Source organism: Suricata suricatta, chromosome 8 (assembly GCF_006229205.1).
Source record: "Suricata suricatta isolate VVHF042 chromosome 8, meerkat_22Aug2017_6uvM2_HiC, whole genome shotgun sequence".
In the NCBI taxonomy this organism is placed as follows: domain Eukaryota; kingdom Metazoa; phylum Chordata; class Mammalia; order Carnivora; family Herpestidae; genus Suricata; species Suricata suricatta.
The window spans coordinates 36,295,719-36,316,557 of NC_043707.1; the positions used below are offsets into that span (position 1 = coordinate 36,295,719).

The following is a 20,839-nucleotide window of genomic DNA, read 5'->3' on the forward strand; positions in this document are numbered from 1 at the left end:
CTGCTGGTGCACCAGGTGAAGTGGTGTCTCCCTAAGACTCCCCTCTGCCTACCGCAGAGCACGTGGGAATTCCTCAGTAAAACCCAGGGTTTCCTTTAACTCTTCAGCTGCACATGAACACAAATCATGTGACGTGCCCCCGCCCCCCCCGCCCGCCCGCCTCCGGGAGCACACACATCACACCATGTCACTGCAGTAGGGCTCAGGAAGTCGTACCCACAGCACCAGCACTAAGGAATTGGCGGTGTTCTGTGATTGTGGCCGATGGCCGCATGCGTGAGACTCCCTGGGTCCCAGTGTGTCCCCGGGGCCGCGTGTCCTAGCAGTCGAAGTCTGCGACTGGTGAGGCCCGTCCATAGCGCCACATCACCCCAGTGTCCTGTGGGCTCTTCCCTCATCTTTTCTTGTCCCCCGTTTATTTGTGAGGTTGTTAGCTCATTCCTCCTGCAGGCTGCCTCACGTCCCCTTCCAGATGTGCTCCCAGAGATGCCCCTCTGTCCCCTGCACCCCTGTGAGCTGGTCTCTGGTCTCTGGCAGGTCTGCCGCCTGGGTGCTTAGGTGCAGTAGTTGCTGGAGGCTTTAACAGTGCCGTGGCCACTGTGGTGTGAGGGTCACTATGGTTGCTACAATGTCCCAAGGATACCACATTACCCGTGTCGCGGCTGCAAATCCCAGACCACAGTCGTTGGCGGTACGGTCTGGGAGTGCGTGTTTCCTGGCGGTCGGCAGGGAAATCGAAGCCGCGGTCAGCCTCCTGTGGACACACACACAGGTGGGGTTTCCGGCTGTGGCCGACGGAGGGTTCCGGGAACCCACATCAGCCTGGGGCACACGGGCCGCCTCATGCCTTCACTTCCTGTTCTGTGACCGACATCGATTTTACAAGTGAAAGTTGCTTCTGGTGCCTGGCTCCGGTTCTCACGGGAGTCCCTCGGGCTCCTTGGGTCCTGATCCCCTAACATTCTCGCTCCCACTAACCCTCTCCCTCCTCCCATGTTTTCCAGAATTACTTTCCCAGTAAGCAGGACATCCTGCTGGCACGGAAAGCCACCAAGGGCATTGTGGAACACGACTTTGTCATTAAAAAAATCCCCTTTAAGATGGTGGACGTGGGTGGCCAGCGGTCCCAGCGCCAGAAGTGGTTCCAGTGCTTTGACGGGATCACGTCCATCCTGTTCATGGTGTCGTCCAGTGAGTACGACCAGGTGCTCATGGAGGACAGGCGCACCAACCGGCTGCTGGAGTCCATGAACATCTTCGAGACCATCGTCAACAACAAGCTCTTCTTCAACGTCTCCATCATCCTCTTCCTCAACAAGATGGACCTCCTGGTGGAGAAGGTCAAGACCGTCAGCATCAAGAAGCACTTCCCGGACTTCAAGGGCGACCCCCACAGGCTGGAGGACGTTCAGCGCTACCTGGTCCAGTGTTTCGACCGGAAGAGACGCAACCGCAGCAAGCCGCTGTTCCACCACTTCACCACCGCCATCGACACGGAGAACGTCCGCTTCGTGTTCCACGCTGTGAAGGACACCATCCTGCAGGAGAATCTGAAGGACATCATGCTGCAGTGAGAGAGGGCCCCCCACTGCGCTGGCCACACCTCCCTGGGCCTGGGGCGGGCCTCCCGGATCCGTGCCGCTCCAGGCCCGGGGACACGGACGCTCGACGTTAGCTACTGAACCCGGGGCATAGTCAAACTACTGAGAATCCAAGGGGTCACTCTGGTATTAATTCGTGACACTAGTAACACAGCTTTCTCTCTCTACAGAACTCGTGTTCCTGTCCCGACAGTGTCATGAGGACCGTGTGCGTGGGGGGGGGGGGGCGCGCACACGCTCTGGAATGACAAGGACACAAACCAACTAGCCTTGCAGATGCCTTCTCCCTCTAACCCACAGGCTTCTGTGAGGGACACTAACCCGAGAGCTTTGCCGACACTGTTTGCGGGCGGGCGGGGGTCTCTGTGCCACCTCCCAAAGCAAGCACGTTGCCTTTTAAAATTCTGTGCCGGCTTCTTGAGAGAGCCTGTCCGACGCACTCGATCAGGCCGGGGCCCTGCCTTAGAGGGTCGGAGTGGGCTCGCCTTAACGCCCCGCCGCCCGAGTGCCAGTGGGGGTACGCTCGGTGCTGGTGATCCGCGCCCCCTCCCCTCGGAGGCGGGAGCACTTCCTGCTCGCCTTGGGACTCCTAGAGGCTCCATGAAAGCCGCTGCTGCCTGGGTGTCTGGAAGGGCTGCCCTTGCAGGGGCCTGGGCTCTGGAGGCAGAGTCCACCTTTCTGCACACTACTGCCACCTCGATGCCTTTGGACAGCCGGTGCCTGCTCCCGGCCCTGCTCGAAGCCCCATGCTCACTGGGGTCCCTTCCGCTCGTGCGCGCATCCCGGGTGAACACTGCCAGGCCCACGAGCTCGGACTCCGGCGGATCTTCCCCGGCCCTGCACCTGCCCACTTTGTTTGCACGGGTGTCTCTCGCTGGCTGTCACACACACTGCGTCCCACGCCGGTCCCACTGTGTGTTCCTCTGATAGAAACGTCTGGTGGGTCAGGACTTTTCCTGGTATTTAGAAGGAAACAGGAAGCTTCTCTCACTCGCCCCAGATGGTCACTGTGGCTGAGTAGCACGTGAGAGACCCCGTCCCTAGCCTGTCACAGGTCCTGTGTCCCTTGTGTGTCTCCCTCTTGGCTCGTTTCCAGCAGTCTTGTGGCAGGTTCTGACCCAGGAGGAAGGGAGTAGGACCTGCCCCCTGCCCCTGACTTGTCCTTATTATCAGTGTTCTCAGTGAGACCACAGGAAAGTGTCTCTCCCTCCCTCCCTCCCTCCCTCCCTCCCTCCCTCCCTCTCTCTCTCTCTCTCTCTCTCTCTCTCTCTCTCTTTCTCTGTCTCTCTCTCTCTGTGCTTGAGACTTTGTGTCCATGTTTGTTGGGGTTTGTGGCTTTTCTGGCTGGAAAAAAATTGCTGTTTTTGCACTGCTTCCTGGGGCTCCTCATGAACTGAAGGATGTAACCCGGGGTCAGTGCTGATGACCGTGGCTCAAAGGGAAAGGAGCAGCCTCCCTGGGGTGGTCCAGGGTCCTTTCAAGTGGCTGCAGGGACCCGCCGCCCAGTCCCTGGCAAGGCAGGCTCTCCTCGCCGGTCACTGGGGGCCTTCCCAGCAGCTGCTTGCCAGTGTGGGAGACCCCCGGCCCACGGCACCGGCTGGGCACTCCCGCCCCTCTACCCAGCTGACCAGAAGCGCACAAGTGCAGGGGTGGGGCTGTGCTGAGCTCCCAGAAGGGTTCCCGGCCCACAGGCCCTAGGCCCCCATCTTGCCAGGCCCGGGCTTCCACTCCTGCTGACCTCGGGGCATGTGGGGGGTTGTGTAGAGGCCCCCGCTCTGTGTCCCGAGCTTCCTGGGAGATCGAATTTGCAAGGCTCAGCTAAGACCGGTCACGCCTTTCTTACACATAGACTAGTCGTTTTGTCTCCAAAATCTGCGGCTTTTGTATTTTTTTAATTACACTGTTATCCTCGATTGTCTTTTTTATTGAGTTGTTGGAGAAGCAGGAGATAGTCATGCCTCATTCTATTATTGCAAAAATGTAACAATAAATTTCCCTCGAAATAAGATCTTTTCTTTGTGGTTATGCTCCTTACATAAAAGGAAACGGTGTAGGTTTTTCCCTGATAACTCCTTGTCTGTGAAGAAAGGGGCTCAGAAGCTGATGTGTTCTAGCCTGTGTAATTTAGAGACCTATTGTATTCCTATTCTTGTAACTTTTGTTACTTCTGGGAAACAGAAAAGTAAGTCCAGGATCCAAAAATAATCTTAAATCAAGGTGATTGGAGTCCCGAGGACAGGCCAGCGCGGCTCGGTGGGACCTGCCTGATGCGGGGACGCGGGCAGCCCGCGGACCGCTCACAGCTCAGGCGTGGCCCCGACAGCCCGGGCTGGAGGCTCTGGCGTTAGGACGCCCACCTTTGCTCTCCGGGCGTCGTGAGGGCCTGTCCTCTGTAGTCACAGTCCAACAGCACCGATCCCAATTGTACGTGAAGGTTCATTATTTGATCGACTTTTATTTCTGAAAATCCTGACACACACACACACACACACACACACACACACCCACACCCACCCACCCACCCCCACCCCCCACCTTGTCCCAAGGATGCTTTCCATAAAGCATCCAAAACACAATGTCAAAGCCAACCTAAGTGGCTTGTGTACAGAGATGCACGTGTATGTGTGCGAGTGTGTGTGCGTGCAGGGGTCTCACATGGTGTGAGTGGGTGAGGCCCTGAGAGCCTGGTGGTGGACACTGGTCACGGCCTAAGCCCCATGACCACAGGGTGCCCACAGGCCGGGTGGGAGGGGATTCCATGGTCGTGACCCCCCAGGGTTGGGTCCCAGCCATGGAAGGAAGACCCCTCCCACCGGAAAGAGGAGTGACACATGGTGGGCACGTCTTGTCACAGGACTGTCCTCCGGAAGGAGGGACCGGGTACTGTCCAGTGGCCGTGGCCTGGGTGGGGCGCCGTGTGCACTTCCTGGTCCACGCAGTGGGCCAAGCTCTTTGGGTTCCAGCTCATCGTTTGTGACCGTGGGACGACATAGTGATTCTCACCTCTGGCGCCACAGCCACATCCCCAAGGAGCTTTGCAGAGGCCTGGGCCAAGCCCTCCCTGCCAGGGACACTGTCCGTGCCGATCCCTGAGCTCCTGGCCATGTCATGGGGCGGCCAGGGCCCCAAGCCCCTGAGCAGATCCGCCATGCTAGAGGGCTTCCCCCCGGCTGGCTCTGCGTCCCCGTCCAGCCAGCCCTCACTGCAGCCGGCCACCTGCGTCTGAGAGCACCGCGACACCAGGCGGCCCGGCTCTCTTCGGACATCACGCTGTGGCTGAGCCTCTCCCAGAGGAGGGCAGCCTCTCCTGTCTTGCTCTCCTGTCTTCTCCACCAGGTGCGTCTGGTGCCACACTCAGCAGCCTTGTTCTGGAACCATCCATGGAGCTCGCATGTGTGGCTCTGTGTTTCTCCGACTTGGCATTGGGGCTTCTAGTCCTGGTCAGGAGGTGGTGCTGGGCCTGGACCATTGCCATCGGGTCCCCTGAGGGAAGGAGCTGCCCCTCCCCCCTTCTCCGGGGCAGGACCTCAGGGCTCTCGAGGCTTGGAGGTGGCGGCGCTCCGCTGTTGGGTGTTCAGGAGGGCCTCTTAAGGTAAGTGGTTTGATTTCCACCATGTTGCTGTCCTCCCAGGGGCCCCCTCTCTCACCTGCCTCCCCTCTGCCTCACACCCACGCCGCTCCTCGGAGGCAAGCACCCCCTGCAGCGGTCGGGAGCCCCTGACCGTGGTGACATTGCCTCAGAGCCATGCTCAGAGCCCCCAGCGCTGGTAGAGCTGTGGTTCCCAATCAGGAACAGACAGCTTCTTAGGTGTCCCTGCAGGTGGACATTCCTGGGGGGTGGCAGCCGTGTGCGTTGGGGGATGGGAATGGGATGACACTCAGGCCCTGGAGTTGCAGCCCAGAAAGAGACCAGAGGGCAGCAGGCTGGCTGAGCTGATTAGAGTAGGGGATGGCTGGCACCGGGAGGGGCGTGGCCACGTGTGGCCCTGCCCTGTGGCGGCGGCTCCTCCTCCCACCTTCCCAGCATTCAGCTGAGTGTCATTGGGGGGTCTGAGCATCAGGGACCTGCCAACTTCGCACCTGGCTAACCATGAATGCAGCTCGACCAGAAAATTAGGTTCTCTGTTGTCAAGTTGGTTATGGGGGTGGATTTTTTCTTTTCAGAGGATTTTCTTTTTGTATGTGCTGGTAACGTGAACTCAAGTGAGACACTAGCGCAGCTACCCCGGGGTTTCTGAATGAGCCCAGATTTCCTCTCTGAGGAAGTCACCGGAGTCACTGTGATCGGGGAGGGGGTCCCCTTCTCCGGCTGGGTCACCTTTTCATTGACCATGAATTCACGCTGTTTTGTGTTTATAAAGCTGCTGTGTTTGCTCCGAGGGCACGAGGTGTGGCTGGCTGCAGCCACGGTGGTCTCCCTGAGGGACAGGGCATGCATGGGGGCCCGGGCCCGCACGGAACTCGCCCTCTGAGCCCAGTTCTGGCGCTTTCTGGTGCCGGTGCGGGGGTTTGCCTCTCCCAGCTGGCGTCAGAGTGACCGGTGGGAGGGGAGATGGGCAGCCCTGCTTTGTGACCTACAGTCTCTACCCTGAAGCCCAGGCCAGGGACCGTGTGTCCTGCCACTGACAGTCCAGGAGCGCTTGGAGGAGGCATGTACAGCCAGCTGTGCCCATGCGCCCCCCACCCCGCCCAGGAACTGGCTCCTGCGGACGCCCCCTCAGATCACCGTCACGGCTCCTCGGACGCAGGTCAGTGCCAGCCCTAGACAGCAAGCTCCCGGTCACCTGGGGGACTAGAGACCAGCCTGAGGTTCTCTGTGGTCCCCCGACTCGGCCACGCTGTGTGGGGGAAGCCCTGGGGGAGCCCGCACACCTTCCCCAGGGCGGAGGCATGGGGGGGCACCCACAAGCAGTCAGGGGCAGCTTCGGCCGTGTTCTCAGTCATCTGTCCTGTTCAGAGTTTAGATCTTGTTAGTCTTGTACCAGGCCTACTTATGAAGAAATTTAAAACCGGTCTTTGTTTAGATTGATTTAAATATAACACTCCAAATGTCCTTTTTCTTACTCCATTCACATCAAGTAAGCTTGGCAGGGGTTGTCCTCTGGCACTGTACAGTGTTACGTGCCCAGCCCCCCATGGGTTGACCCACCATGCCCCCAGCTCAGCCCCTGTGCTGCTGCCGTGACATCTGGGCTGTGAGCCCTTCTGGGGTTGTTCTGCACCGAAGGAAAGCCCAGGATGAGAGCCACGCGCTCCGTGGAAGGGCCACATCTGAATGCGGGTGCCCAGTTACTGTCGGTACCATGAAGCAGGAGATGTGCTGCGAGGCTTCGGTGGGAGCGTAGCCCTTGCAGCACATGGGGTTTTATAAACGTACTAAAACGTGCCATGCATGACGTCTGTGTCACGGCATGTTGCATCCTTGCAGACCAGCTCCTGCCGCCCAGCAGCCACAGCATGTGACATGTTTAGGATGGAGGGACACACGTGACTGAGGAGCCCCGAGTGCCTGTTTCCCTGGGCACCCACGGACCTCCTGGGCCCCCTCGTGGCTCCGTTGCGGGTGAAGCCCGCCGTTATGCGCCCAGGCCCCAGTAGGGGACAAGGTGAATGGGGGACTCACGGTCTCAGGCCTGAGCCCAGACCATCCCTGTAACCCTGTCCAGTCCCTGCTGGTCCCTCTCGTACAGCCGGGCTTCACCCCACGGCACACCACCATCTTCCACCTGCAGACCCGCAACCTAGGCAGAGGGCCAGGGTGCAGCCTGGTGATGGCGTCAAACCTCTGGTGTCCAAGCTATAGGTGACACTAGCAGGTATAGAAATAACGACCCCACCCCCAAGCCCCCCACCAAAAAAGGAAACTAGCCTTTTCATTCTGTGACCTCATAAGGAGTCAGCCTTGACCCCAGAAAGCCTAGAAACAGGTCAGGAACATGTAGGAGGGGAGCAGGTTTGGTAAGCCTCATTTTTGAAGGTAGGGGTTCCCCAAGGCTGTGTCCGCAGCCAAGTGGGCCAGAGCCCCCTGGTCACCCCACACCGTGTGCACCTGCCGCCCTCGGGGCCCCACAGATGGCCTGCCTCCCAGCAAGGGGGTCAGCCTCCTGGATTCCAAGGGGCCGTTTTTGGTGGACTCCCAGCATCTCCCCTTCTCTGCCCACAAGGCTATTCCTTCATTCAAGTACACAGCATTCATTAACTTTGAGAATGAAAATGTAACACAAGTGTTTCAGAAAATGTGAACCGCACGGAATTTGCTCTGCACGTCAGAGTTGTCCAGAACCTCAGCCCTGACATGCCAGGCGTACTCCCCTGGGCTCCGGGGCTTGGCACTTGGCTGGTACCTGGCTGGCTCAGTCTGTGGAGAGCTCGACTCTCCATCTCCTCCCAGGACCCCGTGGGTCCCAGCTCTGCCCACTCCCCCAGCTTCTGGGACTTGCCTATCACAGGAAGCCCCCGGAGCACCCCCACAGGCGAGCGACATGCCGGGGTCCTGCACACCTCCCTCAGGGTCCTGGCAGAAGGCCGAGTCCACAAGGAACCGTCAGGAACCGACCAGCTGACACTCCATTCTTACTCTAACAGGTATGGCAAGAAACAGGGCTGCAGATTTTGTGGCCAGAAGTGTGAATGAGGGACAACAAAATGACATCAGCCTCAGACGGGATCAGGTGCCCCAGGAGCCATCTGCATTGTCACCAGCTGTTTCGGGGGCAGGTGAGCATGTGCCCTTGTGTCCCGTGGTGGCTTCCTGACCGGCCCCTCTGACCTCAAGCCAGTGAGAGACTCGTTACGTGGACTCACAAATATGGGGAAGCAATTCCATGAAGAATGTCACATGGTGCTTAGCAGGCCAGAGGTACCCAGGAGGAGGCCATGTTGGTCATGGCTGGGAGGTGACACTCAGGCTGTGGCATAGCCAGGGACCCGGCCATGGGAAGGGACAGCGCCCAAGGCAGGATCCCTCGGGGACAGGTGACACACAGCCACAAAAGAGTCCTGAGATGTTCAGGCAGTAGCCTCTTGGAGTGGCCTCACATGGAACCAGGCTGAGAGCATTTCCAGGTAACTCGGTGGGTGCCTGGGGTCAGGTCAGAGATGGGAGAGCAGAGGCTGGGTCATGGCTCCCCCCTGGAGTGCCCTGGTCATCACTGGGCAGGGGACATGGGGGTGGACTGAACACTGGTGACCTTAGGACGCTTCTTAGAAATTGCTTTGTTAAGCAGAGTCCTGACAGAGGTCTCTTTTCATTTGCATCCGTACCCAGGAAGCAAGTTCCCGCATAGAGCTGGGTTATTCCGGGTCCTTCTGAATCAGGTGCTGCGGGCAGTGCTGGGACAGGAAGGCCACACGAGCCGCTCCGCCGGCTCCACATGGTGATCCTGGCCGCTCACAAAGCCATGCTCCAGGTGACCCTGCGGCTTCGCCCTCTCGGCTAGGCTCCCTACGCACCCTGGGTTTGCTCTCCCTCGGAGACCATGACCCCGGCTCCCTGTGCCTGTGCAGCCGCCCCATCACGACCTGGCGTCCTCGGGCTTGGCCGGGCCTTTCCCCGGGTGGAAGTGGCCTCCATGGCCCTGCCAGGAAGCGTTACCACCTCGGGTGGGGAGCCACTGGGGGAGGTCCAGACCCTCCTGGCTTTCCCAGGGATGCTCCTGTTCCGCGGGGGACTGGCCCCAGAGTGCTGGCCACCCTCCCGGGCCTTCCCCGGTGGCTCAGACCAGTGGCTGGTGCGATTTCCAGCCCCGACGCCCCACCCGTGTGCTTTGCCAGGAAGGAGCCAGAACACGGGTCTGCAGCCTTGCGGCCACGGGCAGCTCCCGGAGCCCCCGTCCCCAGAGGAGGGCAGCATCCTCACCAGGGTGGTTGAGAATCAAGGAAGACGGAGGTAAGAAAGTCCCTGGGGCTTGGAAGGACTCGTTTGTTTGCAGAAAAGTTGAAATGTCCTTGCCGAGGGGGACTTGGGGCCATCGCCCCCAACCCCCAACGGGAGTCGGGGCTGAGAACAGCTCGGGCTCGGACTCGTCTCTGGGCCCACGCACCCCTGCAACGGCGTGGCCTCTCTCGTGAACTCAACAAGATCTAAATTTGGACTCTCAGCTTCTCAACGTTAGCTGCTTGGCTAAGCCAGGGCATGTTCTGGGGGTTATTTTTGTCCTTCTGGAGATTTTGTTCCAGAAAGGTCTGAAGCACTGTCCCAGGAGACTGTGTGAATGGGCCCCCAGCCTTCAGACCCTGGCAGCATGGGGGCAGCAAGGGGCTCACCTGGGCAGGGGCCTGAGGGGGTGGCCAGCAGCTGGCAGGCCTGAGGTGGGAGCAGGGCTCTCCTCCACCCTCCTCGGAAGGGTTTTGCTGTGTCAGGCCGCGTAAGAAGGTCCCATCTCACATAGGGGCCACAACGCAGATGATGGTGTGACCGCAGAGTATTTTTAGCACCCTCAGCCCAGGCCCCCGAGGATGTGTGGGACTCACGGGGACCTGGACCAATACGGACCCTCAAGGCCATCCAGTCCACTTTGTGTGTTTATTTAAAAAAAAAAAAAAAAACTTCTCAGAAGCCGTGCTGTGTAGTTACTGCCGTTCAGCTCAGGGGAGGTGCCTGTCACCATCAGTCTGCGGCAGCAGATGGTGCGCTCATTACGTCCCTGCCCCTGGGGACTGTCCCCAGCTGCCCTCATCATCGTACCTGATATAGGAAGGAACCTCTGGTCTCTGCGCCTACCAGTTTTATTCTCAAAATGTTCCTGCCCCCAGCAGGCGCCCCCGGGCACCCCCCTCTCCGAGCCCATCAGTCTGGAGACCAGCCTGTTGCAGAAGACAGAAAGGAACCGGAAACTAGGTAATACTACAGACGTGAGGGCCATCCTTCCCCCAATGCTCCTCCAGCCCTGGCCCCTCCCCCTGAGCAGGATGATGGCCCTGCTGGGGTACAGAGGGTGATGCTCTGGGGGGTGTCCCCTAGGGCAAGGAACCATCCTCAGGGTCAGCCTTCCCTCTGGCTCTGTCCACACTGCAGACTCCTAAGCTCTAAGCACACGGTTAGGGCTTTAAGGCACTGAGGTTGGGGGGCATGTTCACAGCAACAGAGCCTGGGGCTGCTCTCCTCCTGCTCCTGGGCCCCCTCTGTGCCACCTGGCTCTTCTTTTCTCCTCTTTGCGTCCGTTACTTCCGCGTCATGGTGAGGCCTGGTGCCGCCTCAAGGCTGGGTCTTTTGGGGTCCTACAGTGGTGCCTGATGTCCGATTACAAGGAACCTTTGAGCCTGGTTGCTTGGGGGAGGGGGAAGGGGTACCCTCTGCAATCTTACCCGGTTTTTCTCGGCCCCCAAACTGTCAGCCCCCCACAAAGGGTGTGAGCCAGCCCAGTGCTTGCCTTCTTGCAGGTCAGAGCAGCGGGGTGTCCCCTCTTGTGCTGTTGAAACTGGAAGCTTCTGGCCCCGGGGCCCTTGGTAATGAAGACAAAGCAGGCAGACGTGCAGGGGCTTCAAAGGCAGGAAGCAAAGTCTGACTGAACTGAAGGCAGACAGAGGACCACGGGCAGGTGGCCCGGCCACCCCTCCCACTTGTTAGGAGGAGGCAGAGACATCACCATCGGTGACAGGAGGCAGTGGTCTCAGCGACACCACATGAAGGCCCGAGGACTGGAAAGCCGGGAGTGTGAGAAAGCCCTATTCTGGGGAGGGGGAGGTGCAGCCGATGTATAAACTCAAGCCTCCCCCTTCTCCAGGTGCAGACCAGCTGTGGCCCCAGGAGCCCCCATCTAGGCCAGGCCTGAGGACCCCCCCTGCGGGGGATGGGGCAAGAGGGCAGCACCCAGGGCTGCAGGGGACCATCCTCTGTTTCCCCGGGGGGGGGGGTGCGTCCGGGGGTCAGATGGGCTCCTAATTCCCCTCGTCCCTCCTGCGGCCAGGGGACGAGCCCGCCTTGGACTTGCGTGTGCTCAGCTTCCTCCTCAGGGAGGAGAATGTGTCGCCCAGGACCCGGCGCAGCCCTGAGCCATCGCGGCCACAGGGCAGGTCCTGCCTGGGGGCCGGGAGCTGCCCCGTGAACATCTCCCACCCAGCCAGGGCGTCCACGGCCCCGTCCACTTGCGCCAGCTCCTCCTCTGTCACCTCCCGCTCCAGGGCCCGGATGCACTGCTCCAGCCACCGTCCGTGTTTCCGGATGGTGTCTACCGCGGGGCCGAGCCGAGGCGGGCTCTCCGGGGCAGCTGGGGAGCCCAGCCCCTCCTCGGGCTCCAGCTCCGGCCCCTCAGACAAGGTGCGGCTCCACGCATCGGGGGTCAAGGGCTCCGACAGGCTGCTGCCCGGCTCTGACCCGCTCTCGCAGCTCAGGCCCGAGTCGGCGCTGCAGGGCAGAGTTTCATCTGAGGTGGAGGGCGCCCCTGTGTCCAGGTCAGGCCGCATCCCAGCTTGAGTCCAGGCGTAAAGTCTCTGAGAGGGAGAGAGACGGGCTGGGTGTCCTGTGCCCCCTCACTCACCTCATCCGATCACTGCCCGGGGCCCCTGGCCTGGCAGCAGGTCAGGCAAGCTGCAGAGCCTGGAGAGCCCCTCATTTCTGAGTTAAATTCTACAGCGCGTGCCCATGAGCTCAGGCTGGGGTAAGAACAATAAATACTCAACACTCCTCACTTTCTCCAGGTTTCTACTTGGTCCCCACTCTGGAGATGAGACGGCTCCAGCAGCGACCCCACAGAGCACTCCCAGCCGGGCCCTCTGTCATCTCCAGGTCACCTGCCAGAGAGGCCCCTGTCCTCCGAGCCCCTCCACAGTCTCATGGGTGAGGCTCCACCCAGATGCAGAGCATTTCCTGGGACAGACACCCTTCCGGGGCAGGGACAGAAGCTACGCTAGTCTGTGTCCGGTGGACAAGACCCCGAAAAAGACGTGTGTGCAGATCCCAGGGCTACTTACAGAGTGGAGTCTGCCTTGGCCTCACGTATGGTGGGGGCCACCACCCTGTGAGGACCCTCAGCAGGGCTGTGTGTAGTGGGGCCTGGAAATGTCCAGGCTGCTGGCTCAGCGGTCCTCAGTGTGGGATCCCCACCAGCAGCGTCCCCCAGGAGCCTGTGACACATGCAGGACCTCCCCATCCAGAAGGACGCTCCCATCCAAGAACCCGGTGCCCACACAGCGACCCCTTCGCAGCCCAGGCTGCCTGCTTTTGAGGGGAACGTGGGGAAAGGGGTACCAGAACCTCAAACACAGCTTTCAGCTTAAAACTTTTGGTTTTAGGGGCGCCTGAGTGGCTCAGTTGGGTTAGTGTCCAGCTTCAGCTCAGGTCATGATCTCACGGTTCATGGGTTTGAGCCCTGTGTCTCACTCTGTGCTGACAGCTAGGAGCCTAGAGCCTGCTTCAGATTCTGTCTCCCTCTCTCTCTTGTCCCTCGCCTGCTCGCACTGTCTCTCTCTCTCTCTCAAAAATAAAAAACATTAAAAAAAAAACCTATTGGTTTTAAAAATAAGCCAAAGCTATTGGGTGGAGAGGCCTTGATAAACACCGCCTATGTCTGGAGGCTGAACACAAAATCAAGTCTGCAGTGCAGGCTCCTCCCCCGGCTCAGGCTCCGGCCCTCGCTCCCTGCAGCTCCCCCAGCCGCCAGCAGAGGGCAGCAGCGCCTGCCGGCTCGCCCTGCACTAGACTGGACCTCGTCAGAGCCTGGCCAGCCTGGGTTCCTCCAGCACAGATTCTCAACCCCGGTGGGAGTGGCCGTGGCGAGGCAGGGGTGGCGGGGGTAAGACTCGTCCAGCACCCGCCCTCCACTCAGAGCCGGTATTTACCATCTTTGCCTGAGAAGAGCCGTCTGTGCCCTGTCCTTCCTGCGCCCCAATGTGACCTGAAGGCAGCGGCTGCAATTACTGGGTATGCACCACCGGCAGGAAGATGCCGACAGGCCGGCATGCGGGTCTGTCTGCGTCCCTGGAGTCCTCGCACCGGGGACCCAACTCTACCTGCTGCTCGGAGACACCGTGCTGGGCTGCTGTGGTCCCCGCCCAGGGCTGGCCACCCACTTCAGCCACTCACCTTGTACCTCTCCACAAGCTTGAAGCCCAGGATGTGCTGCAGCTTCCGCAGGCAGATGGGACAGAGGTCCAGGGGCCGCCGCAGGGCCTCGTCCAGGCTGAGTGCCCCCTGCATGAGGCAGCGCAGCCAGCGGCAGGGCCCCAGGCCCAGCAGGTGACAAAGCTCATGGCAGGTGACCTGAGGGGGAAGGCCCGCCCGTGACCTCGGGGCCTGATCACCGGGCAGCCATCCCTTTTTTTCCTGACCGCACAGGGCACAGACTCAAATCTCTAGGGCAGCAGCACCAGGGGAGGGGCTGGGGACAGACATGGGTTCGAATCCCAGTCCTGCCACTTCACAGCTGTGTGACCTTAGGCAAGGGTCTTGACCACTCTGAGCCTTGGTTTCTATGCTCTCTACGGGGAAGCCATCTCCTCAGGGTAGGAGCTGGACAAAGGACTTGGCGGCCGTCTGCTCACGCCCGTATGTATGAGCACACACTCCCAGAACTGGCCAGGGCCCCCAGGCCTTCCGTCCTATCCTGTCCCAGCTTCTCGCCACTCCTGTGCAGGGACCCCGACGCCCTGGCCCACCTTGCAGCACTGAACCATCCCCAGGGCGCTGAAGCACAGGGTCTGGCCTCTGTCCTGCACAGGTGTCTGGGGGCCATCGGCTGCTGCCAGGACCAGGGCCGCCTCCGAGGAGCTGGGCGCCGATGGCAGGAGCTCCCCCGAGAACCTGGCAAAGCTGCAGACGCCCACTTCTGGGGAGAGGAGGAGACACAAAGGGTCACCAGGGGTGCGGCACAGGACAGATGTGCCCCCGGAGGCGGCCCTGAGGCAGACGCCCCAGGCTGCGCAGTGCCCCCCCCCCCCAGAAGCAGAAAGAGCAAAAGGCTCCGAGTTCAAGAGCAGCAGTTTCCGTCCATAGTGCGTCCCCAGGAGGGTCGGCATGCACCTGCACCCCGGGTGGGCCTCCACAAGCAGGGGCTACCGGGCCCTGGCTCACCGTGGCCTGGAAGGATCTTGCCGAAGGTGAAGCTCCAGGCCTCGCAGGGGTACAGGTCGGACAGCGTGAGGCCCAGCACACATAGTGCGTCGCCCGGCTTGCTGCTCTTCAGGAAAGACAGGATTCCATCTGAGGGGAGGAGCCAGAGGGGGAGTGAGGCAGCAGAGGGGGCCCCGTCGCCCAGGCACCGGGCAGGCCTGTCCTGCTGTCCCCTCCTCTGCCTCCACCAGCCCTCCCCAAGGTGGAGTGCAGGGTGGCAGGACTCCACCCCTGGTGCCCTGAGGCCAAGAACTCCAAGCAGCCATACCACGCGATGCACAGCAGGGGCTCCAGGCCTGGGCCTCGGGATCACATGGCCAAGTAGGAGCTCAGTGGCTCCACTTCCCAAACTCAGGGGACCCACTTTGGACATGGTGCTTGAGGTGCCCGGAGACATCCAAGTGAGGACGCCATAAAGGCCAATTAAGCAATGGGACCTGTGTTTGAGGGAAATGGCCCCAGAGATGCCTGCATCCTAGTCCCCAGGACCGGTGAATGTGTCATTCATGTGGCAGAAGGGACTCTGTGGATGGATTAGATTTGAGGTGTTAAATGGATACTGGCTTGTCTGGGGCTCTGTGCAATCACAAGCGTCCTCAGGAAGAAGAGACAGAGGGTCAGAGAAGTCTGAAGGTGCTGTGGTGGGTGGACAGAGACCCAGTGCTCAGGGACCAGGCCTGGAGCAGGAGAGTGTCCTGAAGGCAGGGCCAACAAGGTCCACAGCCAGGAGGGGGTCCCAGAGTGACCAAACCTGAAGCCTGGGACACAGAAAGGAAAATGCTGCCATTAGGATGACACTTGTCCCAGCCAAGAGCCCCCTGTCAACCCTGAAAACTCCATACCAGCAGCTCCCTGTCGCACACACTGGGGATTGAGACCAGCCCTCCTGCCAAAGAGAACCAGATCCGCAGAGTGAAATGCAAAACCCGGCTTCTGAAAGCACCCAAGGTGGGAACAGACTCGGCCGCAGGCGACACAGACCACGTCTCGGGAGGCGAAACAAGCTTCTCCACAGCTGATTACAGTGGCAGCTGGGTCTCGGGGGTGTCGTCAAGGCCTACAGGACCATCACAGACAACGTGGAGAATTTCACTGCATGTGAATTAGGCCTCAATAAAAAGGACTTTAAAAAAAAAAATCAGAGACCTGATGAGACATTAGAACCAGGGAGAGGACGGACGCAGACTGACCGAGCGCCTGCAGAGGTGAGGGAGGGTGGCTGGCAGAGGAGGCAGAATCCCCTCTAGGGCAAATCACATCAGCCCAGGCCACCAGATCTTCTAAACAGTCAACTAAGTTTCCAAGTAAGATGTCCAGCTAACAATGAAAAATACATGCCATCCAGCAGGACAGTCCAGACAGAGTGAGCAGAGAGACTGCGAGTCACCACCAGCATGCTCCAGACACTGGAATCAAAGAGCAACTATGTTTGCAGGTATCAACCTGAACTTAAATTTTAGCAGGAAATTGGTATTTTTAAAAAGTGACAGTGCTAGGGGGCACCCAGCAGTCAAGTTGAGCATAAGACCTCGGCTCAGGTCATGATCTCTTGGTTCCTGAGTTCGAGCCCCACCTGGGGCTCTGCATGGCCAGCCTATCAGTGTAGAGCCCACTTCACAGCCTCTGTCCCTCTTTGTCTCTGCCCATCTCCTGCTTGCACTTTCATTCTCAAAAAAAATGCTCAAAAAACAAAAGTCACACTGCTGATTTGAGAAAGAACCCACTAGAAACTACAGAAACAGAAAGGGGATAACTGAAATTAGGGACTCGATGTATGGGCTTCACAGCCGGGGCAGTTAGAGAACTGATGAGCTTCGAGAGAAAAGATGCAGTAGAGCAGGAGATGGGTGCCCAGGAGATGGGTGGCATCCTTGGGAGGCCAGCCTGGGCAGAGAGGAGGGGCCACCCACCACTGAGGAGACATCAGTGAGCTCCAGCCCCAGAGCACCCAGCCTGGGGCCTCCCTAGACTGGAGTCTGGGTGCCCCACACATCTGAGAGCCCATGGCCCATCTGTGCCCCCACCTTGCAGCCATTCTCCAGCTGCCAGTGCCCCTGGGGACTGGTGGGGGCTGGACGTGTGCAGGACCAAAGCCTGGAGGGCTGCTTACAAGGCAGCAGGTGACCCGAGAAGGGCTCGCTTCACCTGCTCATCATGCCCTGGGGTTTTCCGGTGCACACTGCACTGGGCATCTGGCCTCCAGACGGGGGAAGAGGCTTGTTCCTCTTCAAAAGCGGGCAAGGATTCTTTCTTTCCCCTGGGCATCTTACCCCCCTCCCCCGCCTTCTACCTCACAGGAAGGGCCCGCTGCCAAGTGGTAGCCTGCGCCCACCCCCCCTCGCTCATCACCTACCTGCGTGGAGCTGGAGCCTGTCTGAGTCCCTGCTCGGGCGCGAGGAGCAGTGGATGGACGCAGCCGCCACCGAGGGCAGGCACCGGACCTGCAGGCCCAGGAAAAAGGCCTCCGTGCAGTTCCTCAGGCGTTCCAGCAGAGCGCCACCAGCTGGGCCCTCGCTCAGATCTGGGGGGGGGGACAGCACGTCAGGCCGCCCCGCCCCCACCCACCTGCACCCAGCACCCAGTCACAGCATCAGCCACTGGCAGAATGAGGCCAACAAGGACCTGCCTTCACAGGAGGAAAGATAGGATATGGAAGAAAGATCAATGACCCCGTAGAGAGGTCTGGAAGGTGGGGAGCCCCTCAGGGAGATGCAGTGGGGCCCCATCCGGCACCCAGAGTCCCCGAGGCTGAGGCTAGCCAGATGGCAGGAGCAGAGCGGGACGTGGGGAGGGTATGGACAGGCCCAGCAGCTGGGCCAGGCGCCCCTGGGGGAGCCCCATCTAGGCTGTGTGTCAGGACAGGGGTGCACAGAGCAAGGGCCAGAAGGCAGAAGACCCTGGGACTGGCCACAGGGTCCCAGGCTGGCGGCTGGCTGGAAACAGAGCCCCAGGCCACCTCAGACCCAAAAACCTCTTTTTAACAAGGTGCCCGCGGGTCTGCTCATGAGAGTTTGGGACGCGCTGGTGGCTGCTGGCTGCTGGCAGGGGCCGGGAACAAAGCGATGGTGGGGGACCCATCTGTAAGCCGCAGCTCAACCCAGGGTGGTGGACGGGCCGAAAGGTGGAGGCAAACGGGCGCCTACAAGCCTCTGGCCCCCTCCACTCAACTCGGGCCTGACCCACCTCTGCTCAGCCAGACCCCACCCTAGACAGTGACACCCTGGCCAGGCCCGGCCTCAGGGTCACCTAGGCCTGCACTCAGACCCCACCTCTACCCATCACCATCTCTGCGTTCTGGGCAGGTGAGGTGACCGCCTTGGGCCTGTTTTTTCTCCCATGACACAGGCCAGGTGGGCTGGGGGAAAGCAGGGTCTGGCGGGCCCCCGGCACGGTGCCTGGGGCAGCACACCTGGCGAGGTGGCCCTGTGTGCAGCAGGTGGTGATGTGGCCGCAAAGGGCCCCACAGCCCTGGGCTTCCTGGTCTGAGCTGCACGGGCAGAGAGCCTGATCCCGGCAGGTCCTCCCTACCCTGCTGACCCCCAAACCCAGAGCCACCGGCACAGGCCCCCCTCCTTTGGGGCCTGCTTGGGCCCAGGCACAGACACCCTGCCTTGTACCAGACTTGGACTCTGGCTCCCAAGTGGGGCACTGGTGGCTCCAGGCCGCCCGCCCTCTTGCAGGCCCTGCTCTGCAGGATCCACGGCCCCCCCAGCCTCGTACCAATGGGCTGCAGGTAGATGTGCTTCCGGGCAGGGCTCTGCCTCCGGGGCAGCAGGGAGGCGTGAAAGGTCTGGAAGTCCTCGGGGGCCTCCGGGCGGCTGAGGAGCCAGTCGAAGGCAGTGCGGATGAGCAGCGTGCAGAAGAGGGTCCTCTGGGGGTTGTAGGCCTCAGCCAGGAACAGCCTCTCCGCTGGGGTGAAGGCAGCCGCATAGAGACGCTGCAGGGCCGGGTCGCTGGACACCAGTGCCTCCTTCAGGGCCCGTGGGCCGAAGCTGAACTCCTGGGCCGGCCTGCACTGCAGCATGGCGGGCCCAGCCACTCCGGGGAGCCCCTGCCGTTGCCCATGAACCCCCCAGGGGACAGCCACGATCTCTTCCAGAACCTTCCTGCAGGCCAATCAGAACAGCTGAAGGCTCCCCATAGACGGACACTGAGCCTAGGGCCCTTCCTGGTGTTGGGCCTCCTCGGTGACTGCAGGGTGCAGTGCGGACACCTCCAGGCCTAGCAGTGCCCTGGGGAGGGGGACATGCACACTGAGCACGCCGCCCGTTCTCTCATGGGGGAAGGGAGGACGCACCGCTGGCCCCAACCTGGGCAGAAGGAAGGCGGTTCCTCCCGCTCTAGCAGGCCGCTTTCAGCAGGGTTCTAGCACCGGCACCGGCACCCAGCCCAGGGAAGGATCCCACCCACGCCCCCTACCCCAGGCAGGGAGCTTGTTTCCATGGAACCCAGGCACCCAGTCCCCCACCCTCAGAGGGGAGGGGGCACCTGGAACAGACAACCATTCCACATTGTGTGAGCCCCTTCAAAGCGCCAGGGGCCCTCCAAGGAGACCAGCGTTCCTGCCCCTTTTGATGGCCGAGTGCACCCCATCGCCAGGGGGCCCGCAGCACCTCCTTGTCCCAACTGCAAGCCCTCCCAGTGGGGCAGCACGTGCCTGAGGGCCAGCCAACACCAGACCCCGGAGTTGCCCAGCCAGCCAGGAGCCGGAGAGAGCACGTGGAATACAGGCAGCCCCCAGACCCACAAGTTTCCTGGCACATGCGAGGCGCAGGCACACACGCCAGCCACAGAAGGCTATAAATAGGGAGATGTGACCGAGCAACTAAGAGCCCTTTGAGGGCTGGAACAGACCTGGTGGGAGAGGACACGCTGGGGGGAGGGGGGCGCGACAGGCCAGGAGAACCAAAGTCAGTTCATGCAGTGGAGCTTTCCTTCCAAATCAGACGGAGGACCAGCAGGTCCCTGCTCCTCAGAGACGACGCCCTTCCTCTACCACATGCACCCCGAAAAGCTAGCGGGCCACCCGGCGGATGAGCAGAGCAGGGGGAGCTCAGAAGGCAGGGGGCCAGAAGCGGGAGAAAAGACACACAAGTAACAGAACTAAGGAGAACAGGCGCAGTGGACTCCGTTCAATTAGAGTCAAGCCAGCTCTGCACGATGGTGGGGGGCCCCGCTGGGGGCGGGGTGAGGGGCGGGGCCACGGGGGCGGGGCCCTAGCTGCAAACACAGGACAGTGCCCTGTTCCAGGCGGTTGAGAGAGGACCTGAGCAATGCTCCCTCTAGCTGACCCGGACATTTGTCCAGAAAACAAAGTCCCGGGTGCTCACGTGTACACATACCTGTATGTACATCTATATAAATATACATGCGTATGTCCATATATATGCACCCAAATTCCCTCTGTCATTCCTAAGTTTTCCTCTGGAAAATTACATCGAGTTTTTCCGGAGGGTATTACGTACACAGATGCGTAGGCATACACAGGTATATTCCCCAGAGTTACTATGGGCAGTTGGGGGCTGGGACTGAATGCCCAGGGGAGCACTTTAGGTTTTTCTTTATGCTTATCTTTTTTACAAATTTAAGATTCAAGTGCATATGCAATCTTACATCCTCTAGAATTAGTATATTATGAGCATTTTCCAAAATCCTTAAGCATTCTATTTTAAAAATGCCATTTTAAACTGCTGCCCAAAAACACCATGATGAACATCTTGGTACCGAAGTCTGAGTGTCTTTGCCCCAGGACAGAAGAAAAGATACTATGTGCAGGTGCTTATCTATATCGCCCAACTGCTTTCCAGAAAGATCATGACAATTTACAACCCCAACAGCCGCTGATGTACTAAGTAGTCAGCAGCAAATAAAAGTCACTGAGAGCGGGGGGCACCTGGCATCAGACGCTTGGTTTTCGCTCAGGTCGTGGTCCAGGGTTGTGGGACTCGAGGCCCAGGTCGGCTCTATGCCCGGTCCCCATCACCCGGATCAGCAGGGCCCCACCTCTGAGAAGCCCGTGTCCAGGCCCCAGTCTGCATCACTAGATTCCAGTGTAATACTGGTGGTTTGTAACATGATGAAGATATGGGTCCTGGGCTGGAGGGAACAAAACATCAGATGCGAACACACAGACCAGCTCTTGGCCTAGGAAGGGCCACGGCGGGGGGGGGGGGGGGGGGGGGGGGGGGGG

At 60.2% G+C, this 20,839-nt stretch overlaps 2 protein-coding genes and 1 long non-coding RNA gene across 4 annotated transcripts in view; 2 read left to right on the forward strand and 1 right to left on the reverse strand.

The window, feature by feature from the left end:
• GNA12 (G protein subunit alpha 12) overlaps window positions 1-3,609 on the forward strand; it is a 94,612-nt gene extending 91,003 nt beyond the window's left edge. Inside the window, exon 4 of the mRNA XM_029948788.1 lies at window positions 1,005-3,609. Coding sequence (XP_029804648.1) covers window positions 1,005-1,574 — 570 coding nt within the window. The 3' untranslated portion in view covers window positions 1,575-3,609. The remainder of the gene's footprint in view (window positions 1-1,004) is intronic.
• Window positions 3,610-6,202: 2,593 nt separating this feature from the next.
• Window positions 6,203-10,420, forward strand: LOC115299855. Its single transcript, XR_003912366.1, has 5 exons — window positions 6,203-6,349; window positions 8,187-8,318; window positions 8,869-9,010; window positions 9,375-9,489; window positions 10,356-10,420. It is a non-coding gene; the product is annotated as an uncharacterized LOC115299855 (long non-coding RNA).
• AMZ1 (archaelysin family metallopeptidase 1) overlaps window positions 10,313-20,839 on the reverse strand; it is a 24,357-nt gene continuing 13,830 nt past the window's right edge. Inside the window, exons 2-7 of one of the 2 annotated variants that reach the window (XM_029949381.1) lie at window positions 18,370-18,755; window positions 17,003-17,170; window positions 14,611-14,739; window positions 14,196-14,365; window positions 13,624-13,800; window positions 10,313-12,032 (exon numbers count right to left, since the gene is read on the reverse strand). In XM_029949381.1, the coding sequence (XP_029805241.1) occupies window positions 11,481-12,032; window positions 13,624-13,800; window positions 14,196-14,365; window positions 14,611-14,739; window positions 17,003-17,170; window positions 18,370-18,673 (1,500 nt within the window). In that variant the 5' untranslated portion in view covers window positions 18,674-18,755 and the 3' untranslated portion in view covers window positions 10,313-11,480. Of the gene's footprint in view, window positions 12,033-13,623; window positions 13,801-14,195; window positions 14,366-14,610; window positions 14,740-17,002; window positions 17,171-18,369; window positions 18,882-20,839 lie in introns of both variants that reach the window. The other variant, XM_029949380.1, reaches the window with a different exon arrangement.